This window comes from Drosophila takahashii, chromosome 2L, assembly GCF_030179915.1.
Source record: "Drosophila takahashii strain IR98-3 E-12201 chromosome 2L, DtakHiC1v2, whole genome shotgun sequence".
NCBI classification, from domain to species: Eukaryota; Metazoa; Arthropoda; class Insecta; order Diptera; family Drosophilidae; genus Drosophila; species Drosophila takahashii.
This window is the reverse complement of record NC_091678.1, coordinates 10,344,629-10,365,809: the sequence shown is the minus strand read 5'-3', so window position 1 is coordinate 10,365,809 and position 21,181 is coordinate 10,344,629. Positions and strand designations below refer to the sequence as shown.

The 21,181-nt window shown below is 41.8% G+C and overlaps 1 protein-coding gene across 6 annotated transcripts in view; it reads right to left on the bottom strand.

The window, feature by feature from the left end:
* nAChRalpha5 (nicotinic Acetylcholine Receptor alpha5) overlaps nucleotides 1-21,181 on the bottom strand; it is a 56,844-nt gene that overhangs the window by 17,540 nt on the left and 18,123 nt on the right. For 4 of the 6 annotated variants that reach the window (XR_011417725.1, XR_011417726.1, XM_070212082.1 and 1 more), the window contains exons 1-5: nucleotides 16,862-17,210; nucleotides 15,323-16,784; nucleotides 8,584-8,723; nucleotides 845-1,180; nucleotides 562-637 (exon numbers count right to left, since the gene is read on the bottom strand). Coding sequence is in view for 4 of the 6 variants with exons in the window: in XM_070212082.1 (XP_070068183.1) it covers nucleotides 562-637; nucleotides 845-1,180; nucleotides 8,584-8,723; nucleotides 15,323-16,157 (1,387 nt within the window). In the remaining 2 variants the exon portion in view is untranslated. Of the gene's footprint in view, nucleotides 1-561; nucleotides 638-844; nucleotides 1,181-8,583; nucleotides 8,724-15,322; nucleotides 16,785-16,861; nucleotides 17,211-21,181 lie in introns of those variants that run through there. The other 2 variants (XM_017147307.3, XM_017147309.3) reach the window with 1 other exon arrangement.

Here is a 21,181-nt window from a genome sequence, read left to right as displayed (position 1 = left end):
TTAATTTGATTGTATAGAGAAGTATTAAAAAGCAGTGATGTAAACCTTCTCATCTCTAAATGATTGAACACGGGGACTGGGGTTCAATCACGTATCGATGAGCAACACAGTCGTAGTTTCGAACGGAACGAGTTCGGAACTTTAGTTCGCAGCTTGAACCCTGCTCAAGAGTGAAAGAGAGTAAGTAAGAGATAGAGAGAGATAGTTGAAGGATACTAATGTGTGTGTGTGTCTCTGTGCGTGTGGTTGGCCCACGAAAGTATGCTATAAATCGGCCGCAAGGCCACAACTCCGCAAAGGAGCAAATAAGCGAGAAATCATTGTCCTTCGCTGTAAAGGGGAGTGTAAATTTCCACCTCCACACACACTAAACTAGGAGCATTGCGGAGTAATTCCTCCATTTTTATCATCTTTTCTTTTCTGTATTTTCCGAAGAACGAGAACGGTTAACGGTTAACGGACGGGACCGCCCGCTCAGAGTCTGAGTTTGGGTGTCGAAGTATGTTTAGAGAGTGAGAGAGGAATTCAGAGGTCGCTCCAGGACGACGTTGGCTTACTCACCCAGTAGTTCCCACTCGCCGTTGAGCACGTAACTGCTGATATCACCGCCAGTTTCATCTTGTAATTGTAAATCCAGCTTTTAATACGATATTCGGGGAGAGGGGGTAGAATAATGTAAATATCTCAATCGCATCGGATGAATGCAGAAAAGTGAAACCAAAAATAAATCATAAGCTATAAGTACACTCGAATTTGAATCGGTCAAGCATAACAACTACGAGTTCTTTTCAGTAAGTTAAAGTACTTCCTGGTTGCCCTGCTTGGACGGGAGACTGAACCAAACCTGGAATCCGTCGTAGGTCCAGCTGCCGAACTTCATCTCGCAGCGCTGGTCGTCGAAGGGGAACCACGTGATGTCGATCTTGCACGTCGACTTGAAGATCCCCGGCGGCACGTACAGGCAGGACCCGTTGTTGCGAACCACCACGTTTGTCTGGTAGGTGCCGTCGAATCCCTCATCCGCACTGTTGTACATCAGCACGTCCGGCTTCCAGATCCGGTGCGGCGGTATTCGCAGATCCTTCACGCCGCCGTAGTCGGAGGTGTTCCAGCGCAGATTCATGTCGTTCCACTCCAGCTTCAACCACACATTCGTGACTAGCAATTGATTTTTCTCGTCCTGCGGGAGGAAACAAATGGTATGCCCAACAGGAAGTTAATTACACACGTCGTACGGAATCAGGTATTAATAATTAACGCGTAAAAAACGTATAACTGTATTCATAGAGTGCAAACTTTGACTGGGAATTCGCACTGGCTGTTTTTTATAAAGTATTTCCTGCCGCAACGGATGCGATATGCGAGTTGCGAGCTGCGGTGGGATTTTGCCGGTAGCAAAACTGGCGATTGAAAAATGCGAATAAATCGGGAGCGAGTTGTTTGCACAGCCAGCTAAAAGCTGTATTCCTTTCATTTCGCTTAATAGATTAAAAAATTAATCCAAGGTCCGGTTGGAGCAGGCCAAAAAAATGTAATAGAATTTCCCGATATAAAAGAATTTTTACAAAACACAGCTTAAAACCAGCAATTGTGTAAAAAAAAATGTTTTTAATAGCAATTTTTCGCGAATGTAAAATGAAAGCTTACAAGCTTCGCAAAAAGTATTTAAACATTTTTTATATTTTTTTCTTGGCTTAAAAACATCTTATGTAATAATAACCAATAATTTTTATAAAAAAGGCCCCATCAAATGAACAGCTTTTAGTGTACGCGAGCTTTAATCAAGATAGTTGAATTTTTTAAATACAGCCCAGCCTGCTCTCCCAGGGGATGTGGCCCAATAACCGAATCCGCGCTGCACAGCAAAACCAGACACCGAATCCGCCGCAGCGGCAGCTGCTCCTAAAAAATGCAAGTGCTGCGCACAGGGCGTATGTGTAATTTACAATTAAATGCCTGAAATATTCATGGTTCACTCGGTGGGCAACAGCGGCGGGAAAAAACAAAAAAGCTGGAAAAAAGGAAAAACCCTTGACCAAAGCACAGTGAAAAAATGAAAACAACTGGCGAAAAGCAAATCTCGGGTGCTTAACTAACAAAGCGAGAGCCAAGGACCAAAGGGATCGGGATCGCAATCGGAATCAGAGGGGGGCGAAGGATTCGGGATGAGCCCGTGCTTGGCGTTGCTCGAATATTTTGTCCGAGCAATTTCCGTTAGTCAGTGTGCAAGTGCAATCACAAAATGGGCTCAAATATGCGACAGGAATGCGGTGGAGATGAAATGGAGCCGCCCGCCCCAGCGGAGAGCCGAAAAACCGAAGGCCCGCAGGCGGTTCCAAACCAGCAGGCTGCCAATATGTTTTTCGGATCGGGGGAGGAGCTGGGTGAGGGATTGGAACCCCACCGAATCGAAGCATGCGGCAAATATAACGTTGTAAAGGAGCGACGTGGCAGGACTCGGTAATATTGCGGCCATAACGCAGTCCAAAGGCAAACATGAAACGTGTCCCTGTGTGTGTTTGTGTGCGAGAGTCCTGGCTAAATATAGCCATTACATTATTGCACTTGACTGCAGCAGAGTCCATTTCGGCCAGCCAGCTATCTCCCTTGCTCACTGGCAAACATCCTCCCTTCGCCCCTTTACTACATACTTATATTTTGCAGTGCACTTTGTGACTGCGACCGCAGCAGACAAACAAATGCCTGACGCTAAAAAGTATGCCATGGTTTTTGCGAGGACGAAAGGGGTTGGCAAAGGGAGGGGATGGCGGGAAACCGGGTCGACAGCGACCTAATAAAATTCCGTTTTCCAAATTGAGTTTCTGTTGACGCTCTATAATTTTGTCGGCTTACACATTGAGTGCGTTTTTGGTTTGACGCCACTCGCATAACTCGTTTAGTTAGTGGTGGAATATCTCTAGAAATCCTTAATATTTCCAGGATTTTGTCTACCCGCTTCTGGTTTAATTTTATTAATTTACCCAACTTCAGCAGCAGCTCACCTCAACCAACTGGCGGCTTTTGACAGGACGTTGCCTCTCTGGTTTTATTTTCTTTATATTCTAAATGCAGTTGTCGGGGCAACTCCTGTTTTCCACCCATCCAATTTAAATTTTGAATGCGCATGTTCATTTGGAGTAAAAGCGGTGCACACAATTATAAAACTAACAACCGCAAAACGTGAGAGCGTACAAAAAATGTAATTAAAAACTGAGACAAAAAAGGAAAGCCGAAATGAACAAATTTAAAACAAAATACTATTAAAAAAAGAGTGAGGAAATTTGGCAGTTTTCATCAATAGCAAACAATTTAAAAACTTTTCTTTGCCAAGCCCATTTAAATATAAATTTTCCTCTCAACAAATTAAAAATATTTAAATTAAATATTCTCAAAGAGTTTTTTGTTTTTAAATAATGTGGCACTGTGCCTCGTTGGCTGTCTGGCCTCAAATGCTTTTGATGCATCCTTAAAGGAAAAAGCAGGAGTGTTTGAAGCCTGTCGGCTGTTTTTGTGTGGGTTTCTTAGTGCAGCAGCAGCCGCACAAGAAGAGCCCATGTATAAATGAAGCTTATTCGTATTTAAATAGTGTGTGGGCCCTGCGAAGAAAAACATATATATAAATAAATGGCGGCTGCGGGCGGCAGTTGTTGAATTTTAAATGAGCAAAAAAGCAAACGGCAAAATTATTACGGCCCAAGAGTTTTTATTTCCCACTCACTCACTCCCACTTTTTGCCAAAGACAAGTTTCGGTATGCGGAAATTTGCATATGTGCGGCGCAAATACATATTCTCGCACAAAATCCACATGCACACGCAGAGCCAGTTCATTGACATGGCGGGCCAACAACGTTCGGGGAATTTAAAAAAAAAAAGAGAAAAAGGAAAATGGAAAGCCAACTCGAAGCCGACTGAAAGTGTAGCATAAAACGCGGCGCTCGTTCCCCACGCACACTCACACACACTCACTTACAGGCACACATACAAGCACAGGCCTAGTTTCTCATTGTCCTGTATGCATAAAAAATGGCTGGCCCATCTCGACTTCATTACTCATTTTCCGCTGATATCCGTTGATATTCACCCCAGCCCTTCGCTTTCGCATTCCCATTCCTTCGTCCTGCGCCTACTTAATCACTTCCTTCTTCTTCTTCGCATCCTTGGCCCGCGTCTTGGCCCTTATCTGAGCCCTCTTTACCGCCACTGTCTTTCTCCCATTGATGCCAATTAATCTGCGCCCCGCTTTGTCTGCTCCTTTTTAATTAATGCGCCTGGGAGTTGTTTTATTTGTACTTTCACCGCCTTTCACCGACGTCCCCGCCCTGTAATTTCACCTCCTCGCTCCCTTCAGTCAACTGCTTTTTGTATCCTGTTTTTCACTTTCTTTTTTCCGTTTGGTCTCTTTTTTCAGCATAGTTCTCAATAATCCCCTTCCATTTGTCATGCTGGCTGATTGTGCTGAACGGCGAAGGAATGCTTATTGGCTTACTCACAGCCGTGCTACCCATTTGACTTACTTTAAAAAGGATTACGTTCCGGCGGATTAGGTTCGAAAACTATTACGTAGCTAGTAGTTAAGACATTCCCATTTATATGGCTGTTAATTAAAACCATATCGATTAAGAAGGGTTTAAATTCCACACTCGTTAAACTCGCGAAATCCCACTGTTTACCACTGAATGTTTCATTTCTTTCTTTGTTTCACTTTTAAATTGTAAAGTGGTTTCGATTATTGTTTCCACTATTTACTTTAGTACGAGAACTCAGCACTCAATATACTTCGGAGATTGCTTTCATTCGGCGCATTTAATTAAAAAACACTTCAATATTCATTTCTTCCGCTGGGAAAATAATTGGAACTGATTTCAACAGCGCTTTTATTTTATTTTCGGTAACAAGAGCGATCCTTGGTTATTGGCAAATTGCAATTAAATTGGAACATTGTGTGTACTTTCACAGGGTTCGCTTTTCTCCTTTAAAAAACATGTACATATATTGCTTTTATTAAAAATTAAATAAAGAATCTAGCCTTTGATTTTGAAAAAATATCCGATAAATTTTAGTTTTTTCTTCAACGTTTGTACAGTTAAATAAAAGCCCTTAATCCTTAATTTATTACAATTAAATTGAAAAACGGAGCCAAAGTAGCGTTGCGTTGGCAGTGGGTCAAAGTGGTGCCCCAATTCGGGCCAAACACTTTGCCAGCCACAAGCCATTGAGCAATCCTGTGGACAGGACAGCCATCCTCGTCCTGCCAGCCATTACCCTTACATCTATTTATGTGTGCCTGTGACGTTGTGCTCATTTGACAAAGTCGTATCTGCACAGAGAACACAAAAACGGGAACGGTAGGACATACAGGACACACACCCGATCCTCCGCCTCAGTCACTTGCCCATTTCACCAGGCAACAACATCAATCAAAGTGAAAGTGAGTGAAGCGCTCCTTTGGCCCAAACCCAAACCCAAACCCCGGCCGAAAATGCATTGAAAGCATTTGCGAAAGTATGCCAAGCATGTCCATAACCATCTATGCACATGGGAAACCTGCTTATGTTGATGGAAGCCCTGTTGAGGATTGCTGGCCAACGTTTGCAGTGGAGAACCGCCGGCAAGTGTGGCACGAAGGCATTCTAATTTCGTTGCCAGGCGTGGCGCATAACAAAGGGAAAGCTCTTCCGCACACTTACAGTACACAAACCCATGACTGAAAATGAAGAAAATGCAATTTCCAGCGGCAAAATTGCCAACAGGAAGTGAGAAAGGAAGGCGAACGGCATTGTCCCTTCTTTAAGGGCAGGTGGCGACCTCCGGGGAAAGCAATTATGACCTGTGCTTTACATAAATCAAATGGGGATAAAAACCATATTACACAGAGAAGTGCCATTGTTTGAATGGGCGTGTGATTAGAATCCTTGGAATCCCCGCAAGCTTACTTTCTGAAGAGATGCCGAAGGAGCTGTTGACATTGTCCGATAAGTGAAATTGATGAAAGGCAAAGGGCCCTCAGTGTATCCATTTTTCCATTGTTCCGGAGGAATGGAAACTGAAATATGCCGTTGGTGCTGGCAAAATCCCGGCCAGGTGCTTAATCTTTAAATTGCTTGGAGACCCAGTTGAAAAAACGCAAAAAATATGCAAATGCAACTGGAACTGAAACTGGACTGCATGTAACAGTTAAAATATGGCCACCGTCGAACGTTGGCGTATCCTCAAAGGACAACTAATGGCCCTGCCGACCTGCGAGTGGCAGAAAAATCGTTAACTTCACACAAAAAAAATCCTCTACTTTTCAGACTTTCCACTTTCCACACTTTTTGATTCGATTGATTGAACAAAAGGCATTTGAAAAAAAATATTTTTTAAATTATACAATAAATTCTATTAGAAATGAAAACGAATTGGTAATTGTTAATTTTCTTCAACTCTGTTGCAATAAACGCAAATGCCAGGAGAGTAATATCCTTTATTATCGCGCCATATGCAACTAATTTCCTTACGATTACGATTCCCGCTCGAGCATTAACAACTTTTGATTGCCGTGACATCTAAGCGGGCCACTAACAGTGCGCCATAAAAGTTTGAGTACACCGCTGGGCTGCCCTAAACCCTAGTTTGGCATCCAAAGGTGGTAACGGCCGTCATTCTCGCTCATTTTACCCCGAATGACCCGATTTCGGTTTTAATGCCCAACGCGCGGTGCTTTCAGTCGGCAGTCTCCTCGTTTTCCCCGCTTCCCAGTAATTGCCGCTTTTCTGCTGCTTCTGCTGGTTTTTCAGCTGGCTTCGCTTTTCGGCCCGTTCCCGCTGCGTTTCGAGTGTGCGTGCTGCAGTTTTTACTGCCACCCACAGCGGCAACAAACAACGACCGCCAGCGCATTGTGCCCATTCGTTCTGTTCTTTCGACTTCATTTTGCACCAGCGGCAACTCGCACTTCATTGCTTGGCCCAACCACCCACCAGGAGCCCCCAAAACCCCTGAAACCCCCCTCGCCAGCCCTCGGGTTTATATGTTTTGGCACAAGGTGTGAAAAGCACATGTGCAAATTTTATTTATTCATTTTATTTGCATGCCAAGTGTGTACGGCTGTATTTTATTGTAAATGCACGGCCCAAAAATAGGTAAACGTGTTGAATCAAAGTATTGTGGCTAAAAAAATGTATTCTATAAATTATTTTATTTTTCCACTTAAACATTAATTATTTAATTTGTAATAGCACTATTTGTATTCTTTAATTATGGGCAAAATAAATTAATTTTAGTTTTTTTGTATAAAGTGCTCTAAAGTATTATATTTATTTATTTGAACCTCGAAAATTTATGGAAATTCAGCGTTTAATTCTTTTGATTTAATTTATTGAAAAAGACAGTTGTTCCCCTTTTATTCTCCCATTCAGTGTTGACTTTTTTCAGTGTACTTTGCATTGCTTTTTCCGTGTTTGTCTTTGTGTGAGTGTATTTGTTGTGTATGTGCGACTTTTAGCGCGTCACTGAATGCGCAGTTTTCTAGCGTCTGGAATCGTTTTCGCTTTTATTTTTTTCCCCTTCAGCCTCAGCCTCTGCCATATATGCCAGCAGCAACTTTTCTGCGTTGCTGTTTTTGCTTTTCATGCCTCATGTGTGAGTGCCTTTTGTTTGTGCGCTCCATTTTGCTGAATCCCAACTTTGTGCGGGACACCAGGCTAGATCGTAGATCCTGGCTCCTGGCTCCTTGCTCCTGGCTCCTGGCTCCTCGCACCTGTCAAGGGGGATGCGGGATGGGGGATGGCCAAACAAACAAGCCACACATACGGACAAATGCAATGCAAATCTAATATGAATTGAGGTTGTCTCACTAACAAAGGCAAACGCCTCGCGTCGCCTTTTCCGACAGTTTTCCACCTTATTCGCTCGCCACTTCTTTCTCTATGTTCTATGTTCTGTGTTCTATGCTCTATGCTCCTGCATGACTTTTTACCCCCATACGCAATTGTAAGTTGGGGAAAAGTTTTCGCAACTGATGAATGCAGAACGACCGTCCGCCCGTCCTTTCGAAAGGTGAAAATGAGTCAAACGGCGCACATGCCACATGACGTTGCATGTAATTTGCTCGACACTGCCAGTCAGCCAGGATATGTGTGTGTCCTGTCTGCAAATAGGCCAAGGGGTGCGGGGGAGGCGGAGGAGGAGGCGGCTGCCATTCAAGGAACAGCCAACAGGCAGCAGGACACACACATGTGTGTGCGCTGCTCTCCGGCAAATAATTAAAATTTCACTTTCTTGGCAATTCACTTTTTACCCAGCACCAAATTGTGTCATCAGGGATTCTTTTTTCAGCTGCCTACTTTAAGGCGCCTTTTCAAAGGACGACGAGGAGGAAAAAAGTTGTGAAACCGAAAGTTCCTTGCTGACGCAGGACTGGCCGTAATTAAAACGGGAAATTAAAGGAATGCTTTTAATTTCGTGATCTTAAACTAAATTCTTTGAATTTTTTTTCAGCGAGTTTTCATCATCGAGTAATCTTTTACCATTACCTATTTTGAAATTTTAAAATCTAAAATCAACTTTTATATAATTCTAAAATATTAAATGCTTCTACTACTTACCACATCGATAATTTGCATTAATGTTAAACCAAAGCTTAATTGTAACGGGTCCGATTCATTGAGAACGGGACGTTCTAGTGTATTATAAGGATCCAAAAGATCATGTAACAGTCTCTTTTCATGATATCCTGCTAGGCAAACTGCAAGTAGATAAAATGCGAATTAGTGCATGGGAAACTTGGTTACGTGTGGAATGGTAGGAGCGCCGCAAATCAACATCAATAATTCGGCGAATGGTTTCTGTTGGCTGGTGGCAAGGAATAAGACAACAACTAAAATTTATTGATATGCAAAAGTTTACGAGTTTTTGGTTTGTGCAAGTTGGTTTTGCACGCTCCTTGGACTTGGGTTGCTCCAGGACCTGTGTGGATGCGGGCTTTTTGCAGTTGGCGTCGAATTGGAAAGGCAACAGAGGAAAGGAGTTCGAAAGGATGGCAGAGGAAAAGTTTTTGTTCTTCGTTCAGCCAACACACATATGTCTTTCTCAGTCGCAAACTGAGTAACCGAGTGTTTGTGTGTAGGGACGAGACCATTGTTCTCTGGCAGGCGAATAACAAAAGGAAACTTTTATTGAGCAAAAGTTTTTCACATACAAATTTTCTTGTTACGTTTTTTCCCCAGCGATAATAGATTGCCTCTCCCACACATATACACACACAGACCCACAGACATATTCGCATCGTTATCGTGGAATTATTTATGCATGAATGTGGGCAGCAGCAGAAGAAACTACAAAAGAAACTAGATGATGTTGGAGGAGGGATCCAAGTTGCTCGCCTGCTCTTTGCCTCTCAATTTGATAATTTCTTAAGAGTTTTCCTCAGTTTTTTCAACCCCCATCCCTTTTTTTCCCTTTAGAACCACCATAAGCAGACAGTAAGTAGTGGTAAGTTGCGGATTTATCGAGTTGAGCGATTGAGAATGCAGTTCGTGTGGCAAAGGGAAAAATAATCTGGCAAAATTGCCACTGATGAGGTTCTTGAAAATTGAATTAATCCCAGATTGATGTGCAATGCAGCGTTTGCCCTAAATTCGAAGAGGTCGGTAATTAAATTCTCGAATTATTCCACCGCGTGCTTTTTGTGTGCATCTCTCTGATATTTTTTTGTGCAGCCAAAGTTTGGAATCTATTGTGGGGTAGAAAACTTTCAGCTTTCACCGAGTTTAGCACGCTTAACCCAAAAGATTTGCATACAAAATGAACAGCGTTTAGAAATTATGCACATGAATTTTTTAGTTTTAATTTGTCTTTAGTCCTGTTCCAGCTAGCTTTCTCCGGCTTTCTCCGACCCCGACCACTTTCTCCGACGTTTTTGCATATTTCATTCGCTTTTCACGCGCGCTCTCTTCCTTGTTCATTTAATATTAAAACAAAATGACGAGCCTGCGGGCCAAGAAAAAAGCCGAGAGAGACGCCAGATGAAGGAAAAACTGCAGCTAACGAGCACGGGCCAGGCCAACAATGAGTGAATGAGTGGGTCGGTCGGTGGGTTGGTGAGTCGGTGGGTCGGTGGACAGGGCACCTAGTTAGGCCCTTAAGGCAAAGCATTGACACCAGCCGAGGAACCGAGGAGTGGGCCTAGAACAAAGCAACAGGGGCGCAGCAGGGGCTCGGAAAAGACAAAAACGGCTGAACAAAAAAAAAAGAGGCCAACGTCTGATGAAGTGTCAAAATGAATGTGATAATAAAACAAATATGAGGGGCTGCCAGCGATTCTGAGTATCGGCCAACCATTGTAACCGGACACAAAGGCGACTTTGCCGACTTTTGACTGCGACATCACGAGTCGAGACTTTTGTTTTTATTTGCCTTTTTGTCCAACCATCATAAACAGAAAAAAACCAAAAGAAAAAACTAAACATGGGACAGAGAATTATTACTGGAGTACAAAAAGCAAGCAGGAAACCTAATTAAAGATTAATGTTTACTTTTTGTGAATTTTTTTTAGGAGTATTCATCCAAATAGCCTTAAGTTAGATGTATTTATTATCTTTTCTATAAACAAGAAAAGCGATAAAAAGCAAAAAGAAAACTTAAATTTTATATGAAAAAAAACAATTTTAAAAATATAAGTACGTTGTAGAAAATCAAATTAATATTTTTTGTACTAATACAAAAAAATTGGCAATTAAAAACGGAAAGATCAACATACAAACTCTTAAACTAATATTAAAACGAAAGCAAAAACAAGTAATTAGTAACTCTGGCAGACATATAAAGAGTCATTAACTTTCCATTTTTGAGTCGTTAACTTTTAGCGAAGTCAAGTCATCTTTAAATTTGGCTTTCTTCCTCGCTCTCCATTTTCCCAACAGGCTGCGGCCATTTCGAAATGCCTTTTCAATAGCTGCACTTCCGTTTCGTTATTTTCTCTTCTTTTTTGTTGTTGTTGTTGTTATTGTCCGCTGGCAGGCCGCATAAAATTGCAATTTTATTGCAGTGGAGCATGAAAAAGTAATTGCTATTTCACAAAGCCAAACCAAGTCGTTGGCCAGACAGGGATGGCTGGATAGAAAAAGAGAGAGAGGGAAGAAGTGCGGCAACAGCTGCAAGGACCGTGGGTTGCAAGGACTTCGGGAATGGGGCACACTCGACCGGGCCAATTTAATGGGCAAAATAAAAAACAAGCAAAATTGGTTAGAAAATGCAGCTGCCTACGAAACACACGCCGCAACAACACCAATAATAACGACACCAAATTGGCCGATGCTCCCCAAAAATGAAAACAGGAATAAAAAGTAAGAAGTTCGCTGAAGTCGTCGTTCTTGTCGGATAGCCAATGCTCTTTAATATTCTTCAAAATAATATATCTCACGCTAGCAACATGAAAAAGCCAAAAAAACAATTTTTATAAACTCAAAATTATAAACCACAAAACAAAATAAATATTGATTTATATTTATTTAAAATTTTTTTAGAGCTTTCTCTTTATGAACTCAAAAAGTAATAAAATTGTTAATCGTAAAACGAAGCAAAATTGGTAAATTATTTTGCCCACAATCTTAGTTTAAAATTCTTAATAAATAATAAAATAAAAATGTTTTAAAAATAGTAAAGAATAAGTAAGATTTTTTTTGTGAAACCGAAACTTTTTGAAAACCTTATTCATTTTGCATAGAACCTAAAGGAGAAGGATCATCCGTTATCCTTTCCTTGGCCAACGGACCTCAGAGAAGAGCAAGGAGATGGCAGAAATATTTCGACTCGCGCTGTCCGCCGATATTAAAAATTGAAAGCAAAATGAAAACTGACGGGGCGCCAAACCACTTAAGCTCCCAAAACCGATACAAGATGGTGTGGGAGGAGAAACCGGGCAAGACGGGGGACAAAAGTGATGAAGCTTGATGGCTGTCTGCTCAGAAGGGTGAACACTGTACAGCCAGTCCCACGACAGCCCACCTGCTAATGGCTGCGGGGGAGGGGGAGGGGCGGCCAGGATTTGCAGAGGACTTTGGGCAACAAGAGAGGGAGACACAGAGAGAGTGAGAACGAGAGAGAGCTCGGAAGCGAGCATTTTAATAGCGCCAAGGTGACGCTTAACCATTCAAAGCTTAATTTATGCAATAAAAATTCCAGCACTAACCCGCCCCTTCGGAATCCCTCTCAATCCACCTCCCACACTCACACATACAGTTGCCCTTAATTGGATGGGGCTTGGGAGCTGGGAAAGCATTTAATTGCTTATGACTTTCTTGTTTTCCTTTTTCCTGTTTCTTTTTTTAGGGGCACGGATGGGGCGGATAGACGGAGTAACCTGGGACAAGAGTAGCCTTAAAAATGGAAACAAATCGATAGATGGCTTTAGGGGGGAATCAGAGGGTTACAAAAATATTGTATTTCTTTTAGCGAATAAAACTGAGAAATTTACGGAAGTTATCGGTTAAAAAATTAGAATTTAATTTTAATAGGATCTTTTATTCCAAAAGTAAAAAGTATTATATCTTGAGATAAATACACTATACCACTTTGCTACTTTTTCCCACTGGAAGAAGTGACTGGTTTTCCCGGGAATTCCCTGGCAGGGCCATCAATCAAAATGCCTTGTGTCCACTATTGAAAATTATGAATGCCATCACATTTAATGATTGATTTTGGTCCAGCCCACATTTCTGAGTCTCTTTCCCTCTGCTTCACTTCTGATCCTTTGTAAAGCTGGATGGAGAGATGGGGCCGGGGAGTATTTGTGCTTGGCTGATGGGCCCATCATCTGTCTCAGCCGCATGTGTGCGAGGCTCTGAGCCTGGATGGGCTCCATAATGCAAATGGCAGGCATGACATTGTGTTTTTCTTTCTTGTACAACCCTTTAGCTAATGATGGAAGGGAACTTGTGACATTTATCGTATAGATTGATAGAACCGAGAGGGAGTTGACATTTTGCGAAAATGCCTGAATAATGCATGTGGATGTGGGTGTATCTAAGTTTGAAGCACAACAGATAAGGAGATGGCTGTACTATTTTATTATCAATAGGAAATTTAAAAGAGTTAATTGAATTTAATATTCATAAGGGAGGCTACCCCCTTGCTGTTCGCTCAAATTCAAATTAATTCCATCATCTCATTTTGAGGGCAAAAGACAAGAACTAGAACAACGGGGGGCTGTCAAATGCGAAGAGGCTTGAAGTCTTGAAGACTTGAAGCATGCCAAAAGCCTTTCGGTAGCAATAAATGTCATACTTACAGGACATGACCAGGGAAAAGTAGAAAGGGCACTTGGCCGGCCAACGGGGCGTATGAACGATGTCATAGGGCAAGCGCATACTCGACACACTCGTGAATACAGTACGTAATACGTATAGCGAGTAACGGCCGCACACACACTCACAGCTTACAGCTGGTGTAAGCAACGTTGACGTTGTGCAAAGTTTAAATCTGATTAGCGATGGCAGGCAGGCGAAAGGCGGAGCGGAGGGTGGGGAGAAGTGCGGTACAATATGGCCGGGCGGAAACGGAAGTGCTGCCATAAAATCATAAACATGCACACGCATATGGACAGACGGCAATTGTTGTTGAAACTGCTGTTGCTGCTGCTGCTGCCGCTGGTGTTGCATGAAACATGAACTCAAAGCCGAAGCGACAGGACAGACACAAAAAACGAAAAGGGAATAAACGACTTCGACTGCAGACACAGAAATTGGCCCAGCGTACACACATGGCTTGAAATTTATGAATACAGCAAATGGACAGTGGTTCGAAGGCAGTTAAAAAATGTGTATTACTGTTAGACCCGAAAAAGTAGAAATCAATTTTGTTCTGCTTATAAATACCTTCCGAAATATAGAAACAATTTTTCAAATCTTTCCATTCATTAAGAAGTTATGAGCAGCCTTTTTTCTTGCATATCACCATCTCTCTCGCGCTACTTAAAGCTGAGTAACGGATTTGGAAAATTAAATATTATTAAAGACGTGTGGGACATTAATGTACCGAAACCAAGCTTTTCTTTCAATGTATCTAAATTATATAAAACACAATTATATTTTAATTTACCGACCATAATTATTTACATGCAAGTACTACTCACAACGTTTTTTCAATTAAATCGGGAATCTGTTTGGTTACTAAAACTAATAAAAAATCAATTCTATGCTGGCCTTCTAACCACTGACACCACCGTACATCGTGTGTACTTATTTACGCCTCTTTTGGCTGGCATGCTAACCGCGACACGCGAATGCGACTGAAACATTGCCAACACTTTCCATCTTGTGCTTTTTGCTCCTCTGGCCCACATGGGCAGCCATTAATAACCCCAATATGTGTAAGTGGCAGTCAAGCCACCATCTTCAGGTGGGTTTTTTTTCTCCTCTTCTTGCTAATGGAATGGCAGGCATTTGAGCTTCAAACCAAACTTCGTCCTCGTTCCTTGTCTCGTTTGGAAATATTGTTGCCGTGACAAAGAATTTTTAAGCTTTTAGTGCAGTGCAGCGACAGGACAAAAAATAAGCCATTAAAAAAGATTTTCTAACCCCTCGTTGCCGCAACCACTTGAGATGGGAAATTTCTGTGCAGCAAATGCTTGTCGAAAGTATTTATGGCATTGCAACTTTTCGGCACAGCACCAGCCGCACACATTGTTCGACATGACTTTGCTTAGTTTTTGGCAAATAGTTTTTATGCCCGAGAATGTGGGCCAACTGAGGCAGGGAATTTAGTTTAATTAACCAATAAATTCCGCTCCCCGAGGGGCATTCAAAGTGATACAACGGCGACATAACCGTTTTGAGTTTTTAGGGGGAAAAGTGGAAGTACCAATTAAAACTAGAGAGTGAAAACTTTTCAATTATCTTCATTAAATGGTCTATCCTTCAATGGGCCCCCCGTTCAGGTGGTGCATCTGAGCCAAGAGGGCGTTTATGCAACATGCTCTTTGAAGGGCCTCCACTGCGGCCAGCCACGAACAAGGACCAAGGACTTCTCGAGTGGGGGCGACGGAGGAAAAGAAAGAAAATAACCTTAGGCGCAGACGCTTTCAAGTGGCATAGACCGGTCTGAGATGGCTGCTGTTGTTGCCTCACTTGAGGCTGTCGTAAATGTCACAACTGGCAAACAACAATGACATCAACAAGGGCCACAGCCCAACCCTCAAAAAAACCAACCCTTGAGTGGTTTTATGTGTCAAAGTGACAATATGTTGCCGGCGTGCATTATGTTGCTGCTGCTGTTGCTGCTGCCACAGCAACTGTTGCTCCAACTGATGTTGCATGCGGCACTCGAGATAAATTGAATGGCACTCACCTTTAGCAGATAAATTCAAATATATCAATAAAAATATCCATGAGTGTTTATTAAGTCCGTTGATTATTTGCGTGCTGCTGCTGCTGCTGTGTTGGCTGTGACTGCTGCTGCTGCTCCTCAGTTGCGCCGCAAAGCTGCCCAAATAGGAAATGAAGGCGGTGCTGCTGATCGCGATCCCCTTGAGCACGCGAAGCTGCCACTGTTGCAGGTGCACCAGCAACACCTGCAGCACCTGCAACACCCATGAGAGGTCGTGACTCGATCGCGATATCGGAATGCTGGTGTGACATTGCATGTAGGTGGCAGTTGGATGCAGATTGATGTTGCTTGTGCTGGTGCTCGTGTTGCTATTGCTAGTTGTTGCTGCTGCTGTTGCTGTTGCTGCTGTTGCTGCTGCCTCCTTAGGGGTTGCTGGTTTTCTTTTTCGTCGGCGACGCAACCTTTGTCGCTTGCGTGCACACAGTCTTATGTTTGTTGGTTGTTGGGTTGTTGCTTGATCGCCGGCAGCAATTGCTGCGGCTGTGAAGCGAAAGGGCGACAACATGTTGCTGTCTAGCTGCTGCTGCTGCTGCTGCTGGTCATTGCTGCCTGTGTAAGTGACTACATCTTCCGCTCTTGGTGATGGCTTCTGTTCTTGGCTATTGTGCTGCTCGCTGGCAATGATGCTGTGGTGTTTTGTACTTAAGCTCCTTGGTTGCAGTTGGTTGAGTTGCTGGTGTTGCCTCTTGTTGCTGCCGCTGCCGCTGTTGCTGCTGCTGCTGCAGTGCGCTAATCTTACTGCCAGCCACAGCTCATCATCGTCAACTTCAGTCAGTTTCAGTTGTGCATTTTTCATAGTCTCTTTCGGTGTTGGTTGTTGCCAGCGGATATGTTGTCTGCTCTCTACTAGATTACAATAATTTAATATTCGGGTTTTCGTCGGCCTTATCCAGCTGCTGCAGCTTACATTGTCCCCTTCTTAATAGCTACTAATCTTATGAAATTCTCACCGCCCTTTCACGTCCTCCTTTTTATATCAATATGGCAAGTATATGTTTTATTGTTTGCAACATTATTATGTCTTTCTTTTGTCTTCTTATTTTCTTTACAACCCGAAGAGCGTGTTCCTATTATTTTTATGCGTTTCCTTACAATAAAAGTTTATACTTTGACTTCCTTTTTCATTGTGGGGCTTCTTTCATTTGGAGAGAAGAAAAGAGACAGATGGCTTTTGCAATATCAAACCATTTTGCAAGCTTATAATTTTCGGTGCCTTCCTTTTCTCTCTCATTTGTTCTTGTGGTCTTGGTTTAATTTTAATTTTGTAGTAATTATTCGTATTATTTTGGTATATATGTAGAGCTATTCAATCGTTAGTTGTCCTAATGCAATCCGTTGCAGTTGTATATGGCAGTGCTTTGTAGCATTTGGTTTCTATTGATTTTCTTGACCTCTTCCTTGTCTATATATTCAAAAGTGGCGGCTGTAAAGGAAAAAAGAAATTCATATTTATTAAAATAAAATCGGTAAGTTTAAATGTAGTTTTATGTAAGCAATTACATTTAAATGCAATGAGCAAAAGTACTCTTGAGCAGCGTACTGTTGCACTTTAATTTCGTCTAATCCAGCATTACATTAAATACACATTCATTTGCAATAGTAATATAAAGGGAAATCTGAATTCAATCGTCATTAGCCAAGCAACCTTGTTGCAATTTGAATTCACCCTGCGGTGCCATTTGAATTTGTCTATTTCATGCTTCTCAGATTCCTACTCCTTGAACCATCTAGTAACCTCAGGCAATAACCTATGACTTTGCAGTTGACCACAAAGGAAACTACGACATGCACAAATTTTGATGGAAAGCAAACAGACAGCGCTGCGATTTTGTCCTTTTTCCGGTCAGAGCAAAGCTAAGACAGGAAAAGGAAAGAGTTATAGCATAAAAATCAGATTTTTTAAACTTCTTTCCTTTGGATACAAACAAGACCTCAATTCATTTTATTTAAATGGAAAAAATAGTGTACAACAAATCGTAAAATCTAACAGACAAAAAATGTGAAAAAATTCATATTCTCTGGGTGAATTGAGAGCCGGTAAATATCCATATCAATTTCTATCAAAGACGCCAATTGGATTTAAAGTGAATACTTTTTTAAAAAGTATAAAAATGAAATGGTAAATGTCCATTTTGTTTTCCATTTTATGCCCAAACTTTATTTGTACAAACAATTAGCAATGATAGCAATCCTTCCAATTCCCTTCTAGTATCCTAAAAAAATCCATACCGTCAATTAAAGACGACGAATGCATTTAAATACAATAATGTATTTAAACTGTCACCATATCTTGTTTGATTGGTGAATTTCCATGTTAGTGTCCATTTCAGTTGAAAACTTTATTAAAACAAACCAAAATTGCAAATCCCTTCACGGCATGCATCACAGAAATGGTTTAATGTTATTTTTAGCTTTTTTGTTGCTAATCCGTCGACTGCTGGCACCACTACCAACATTTCTCTACGAAATGGTCCGAATTCGAGTTTCAATTACTCAAACTAATTAGTTTTGCTAAAACAATAAACCCGAAACATTTTGCATGCTAATCACTCCCAGGAATTTGCGCAGCTGCCGGCCAGTAGGACAGGATGTGGCCGAAGATCCTGGATGGCCGAAAGGCCTACTTAATGCCAAGTCCGAGTAAGTTGCAGTGATTCCCTTCCCGCAGGACTCATGGCCCACACTCAGTGGCAGCCTCAATAAATAATGCGTATGCAAAACGATAAGCACAAGGGTCCTGGCGAGTATCCTGGCAAATGGCCGAGCAGGAATTGAAGCAGCTGCAGGATGCAAAATGCAAATGCCACAACGGAAAGCCTTTGGTTGGTCTGGGTTGGGGCCAAATGGGAATGGAGAACTTACCATTCCTGACGTTGATGGACATGTGCGGGACATTTATGGCATGTCCTGTTAGCCAGGACTCGGGCAGATCAGAGCGGGATTTGCTGGGAGCGAACGGACCATGGAGCTTATGCATATTTATGCCACAACTTGTTACATTTCCTTGAGTTTGCATCCCAAAAGTTTTTGAATAAGAAAACGACAATCAAACTGGGGACCACGCAATTACTTTGGCTAGAATTCTGGCATAAGCCGAGTGCTGGAAGCCCGTTCTCGGGGCTGAAAGCAGTCCGAATGTCAATTGAATTTGGTTTTTTATTCTTTTGAAATGCCAACCGTTTTTGGCAGGAAAACAATAAATGCACAGAATAGAAATGTCAACAAACAATGTCTCGTCCCCTTCATATATTCCATTCACCCCGACTAGTTTGCTCGCCTGTCAAAGTTCAGTTTTGCAACTGTCAGTGGAATTTGAATTGAAAGAAATGGAAATAGTTTTTCGCCTGCTCACTGCGAAGCGAGGGAGCTTTTCTGCTCTGACATGTAAGAGGAAATATTGTTTTTGCATCTAAAAGGCTGTCAGCGACACGGAAAACATCACAACACTCTGATTGCCAGCTCTAAATATTTGCTTGCACAATATTTGATCTTCAAAACAATGTTAAATTGCAATAATAGGAAGTCTTTTTGGTTTGACTATCTGATGGATAGTAAAATTGATTACTAATTGATGAGGTCGAACGAAATTTGTTCTTAAAAACTCTGCAGGCATAAATGTTCTTATTTTGAGTTAAATGGTTTCAAAGTGAAAATATTAATCAAGTTTTTTAAGCAGCTTTTTAATAAATATTCACTACTAATGGTTAATCGTTTAGTGGTTGAGATAAATACATTGTAAATACCGCCAATTCAACTCAGATGAGGACCTCATAATTCTTTTTGTATTGTACTACATTTTAATAAACAAATTCCAATTAGGCGGCATAATATGATTTTGATTTCGTTGGAAATTTACTAGTATTTAAATACTCGAAATAAGTAGTTTGTAATGTGGAGAGAAATTTATGTTTATTTTAAACAAATACAAATTCATATTTGTATAAAATATTTTTACATTTGTAAATGTGGCAAAAGTAGTTACTTATTAAAAATAATTTCTCACAATGGCCTTGGAGTGACAATACCATTTCGAGCAAACTACTTTCCGCCGACTGAAAGAATCTTTTCGCAAAAAATCCCGCAGCGAGCACTCAAAACAGCGTTTAAACTGCAATTGAACCTGTCCGGAAGGCAGGCGTCGTCGCCGAAATGGCGTGCATAAAGCGATGACGCGGAAGACAGGGGACAGCTGCTTGCGGCGGAGCGGAGTTGCAGCAGTTGCAACAGTTGGCGGCGAGCTGTGGTGGCATTTTATGGGTCACTTGGCTGGGGGCCACACAGCAACAACGGCGGTGCCACTCAAATATTTAGTTGTGCGATCGCACAGGTGCAGGTGGAAGTGGAAAGCCAGGCCTCGAAAGACAGGCGGCATTTTATTTCTTGGCTGCTTGCCCAGTGGCAAATATTGCGCATACGAACCGTGGACAAACGGTGGCAAGGTATCGCTTTTATTGCAATCGCTGTAAAATATTCGAAGAGTTTTGCGGTCGTCTAATCAGCTGAAGTGGTAGACCGCAGAAATTTTGTGCCATTTTCTCGCATTTACCCAACCAGCCAGCCAGCCAACCAGCCAGTCGTATTGATGTATGGAATTTTGTGAAATTTATGCGATGGTCGTCGCATAAAATGAACGACCAGCTCAGGACACGAGTCCTGGTCGAAGAGGAGGAGGAGGGGATGGGAGCAAAATGGCAACTGTTGGCGTCGCATTGCAGATGAAACCATTTTTTCGGACTCCAGAGACTTTTCCGTTTGGCGCGTGAGCAAATTAATTTTCAGCGCACAGAGCAAAAAACGCTTTTTGCATGATGAACGAGAGTAGGGAAGGGGGGTGGGGATTCGGCGGCTAGAGATGGAAATGGGCAAACTGCATGGTGTAAATGATAGCCAACCCTTGGTGTGGTCGCCACTCGCCACTTCCCCCTCACACAGCTGGCTCAATGAATTATGAATTCGCTTGGCAAAAAGTGGAAATTGTTTCTTTTTCTCCTTATTTCCCAGCCCGACTCTCTTTCCCAGCGTCACGAATTTTCGCCGGGCCGGTTTTTATTTTGCGGCTTGCAAAAAGAATTATGTGCTGAGTGTTCTTAGCCATGTTACGACCAGACTTTTTCTTGGCGGCTATATTTTTTCTGTTGTTTTGGAGTTGGCGAAAACTGGCGACAGTTTCGCAATGCTGGAAAATTAATATTTGTACAAGTGGATTTTCAGTTCTATTTATCTGTTTTTCTTTTTCGGACTCCCAGCTAACCGCGAAAAGTTGATGACAAACTGCGAACATTATTAAAGGGATAGGGGATAAGTGTTTTCAACTTGTGTCTTTTGCATGTGACGGGAATTTAGTGACGTTTCAAGAACTTTATTTTTTTAGGTAAGGGGTTTTTGTGGAAAAACAATAGGAAATTTAATAATTAAGTGGAAATTGTGTGTTCTAAAATATTAAATATAGAAATATTTGTTATTGAATCCACGTATTTAAGTAAAACTTGTTGTATTTTCTAAAAATAAACCTATGTACGTTATACCGCCTTCTAAAGTATCCCATAAATAAAATTAAATGCGAAAATCAACAGAATTTGTAAGACCATAATGCAAAAAGAATTTACACACATCCAATGAAGGCCCACACACATTCTTTAGAGGGCAGGGGAGTGTGTATTTATTATTTATGCGACTGCTACGGATGATTTATGTTCGGTTATATTTGTCGACAGGCGACACATTGAAAGAGGCAGAGAGACAACACCACTTTACATGTGTTTGGTTAAAAGTGTTTGCCGTTTTTAATGCAAATATGCAAACAACAATGGCTGCAAAAGC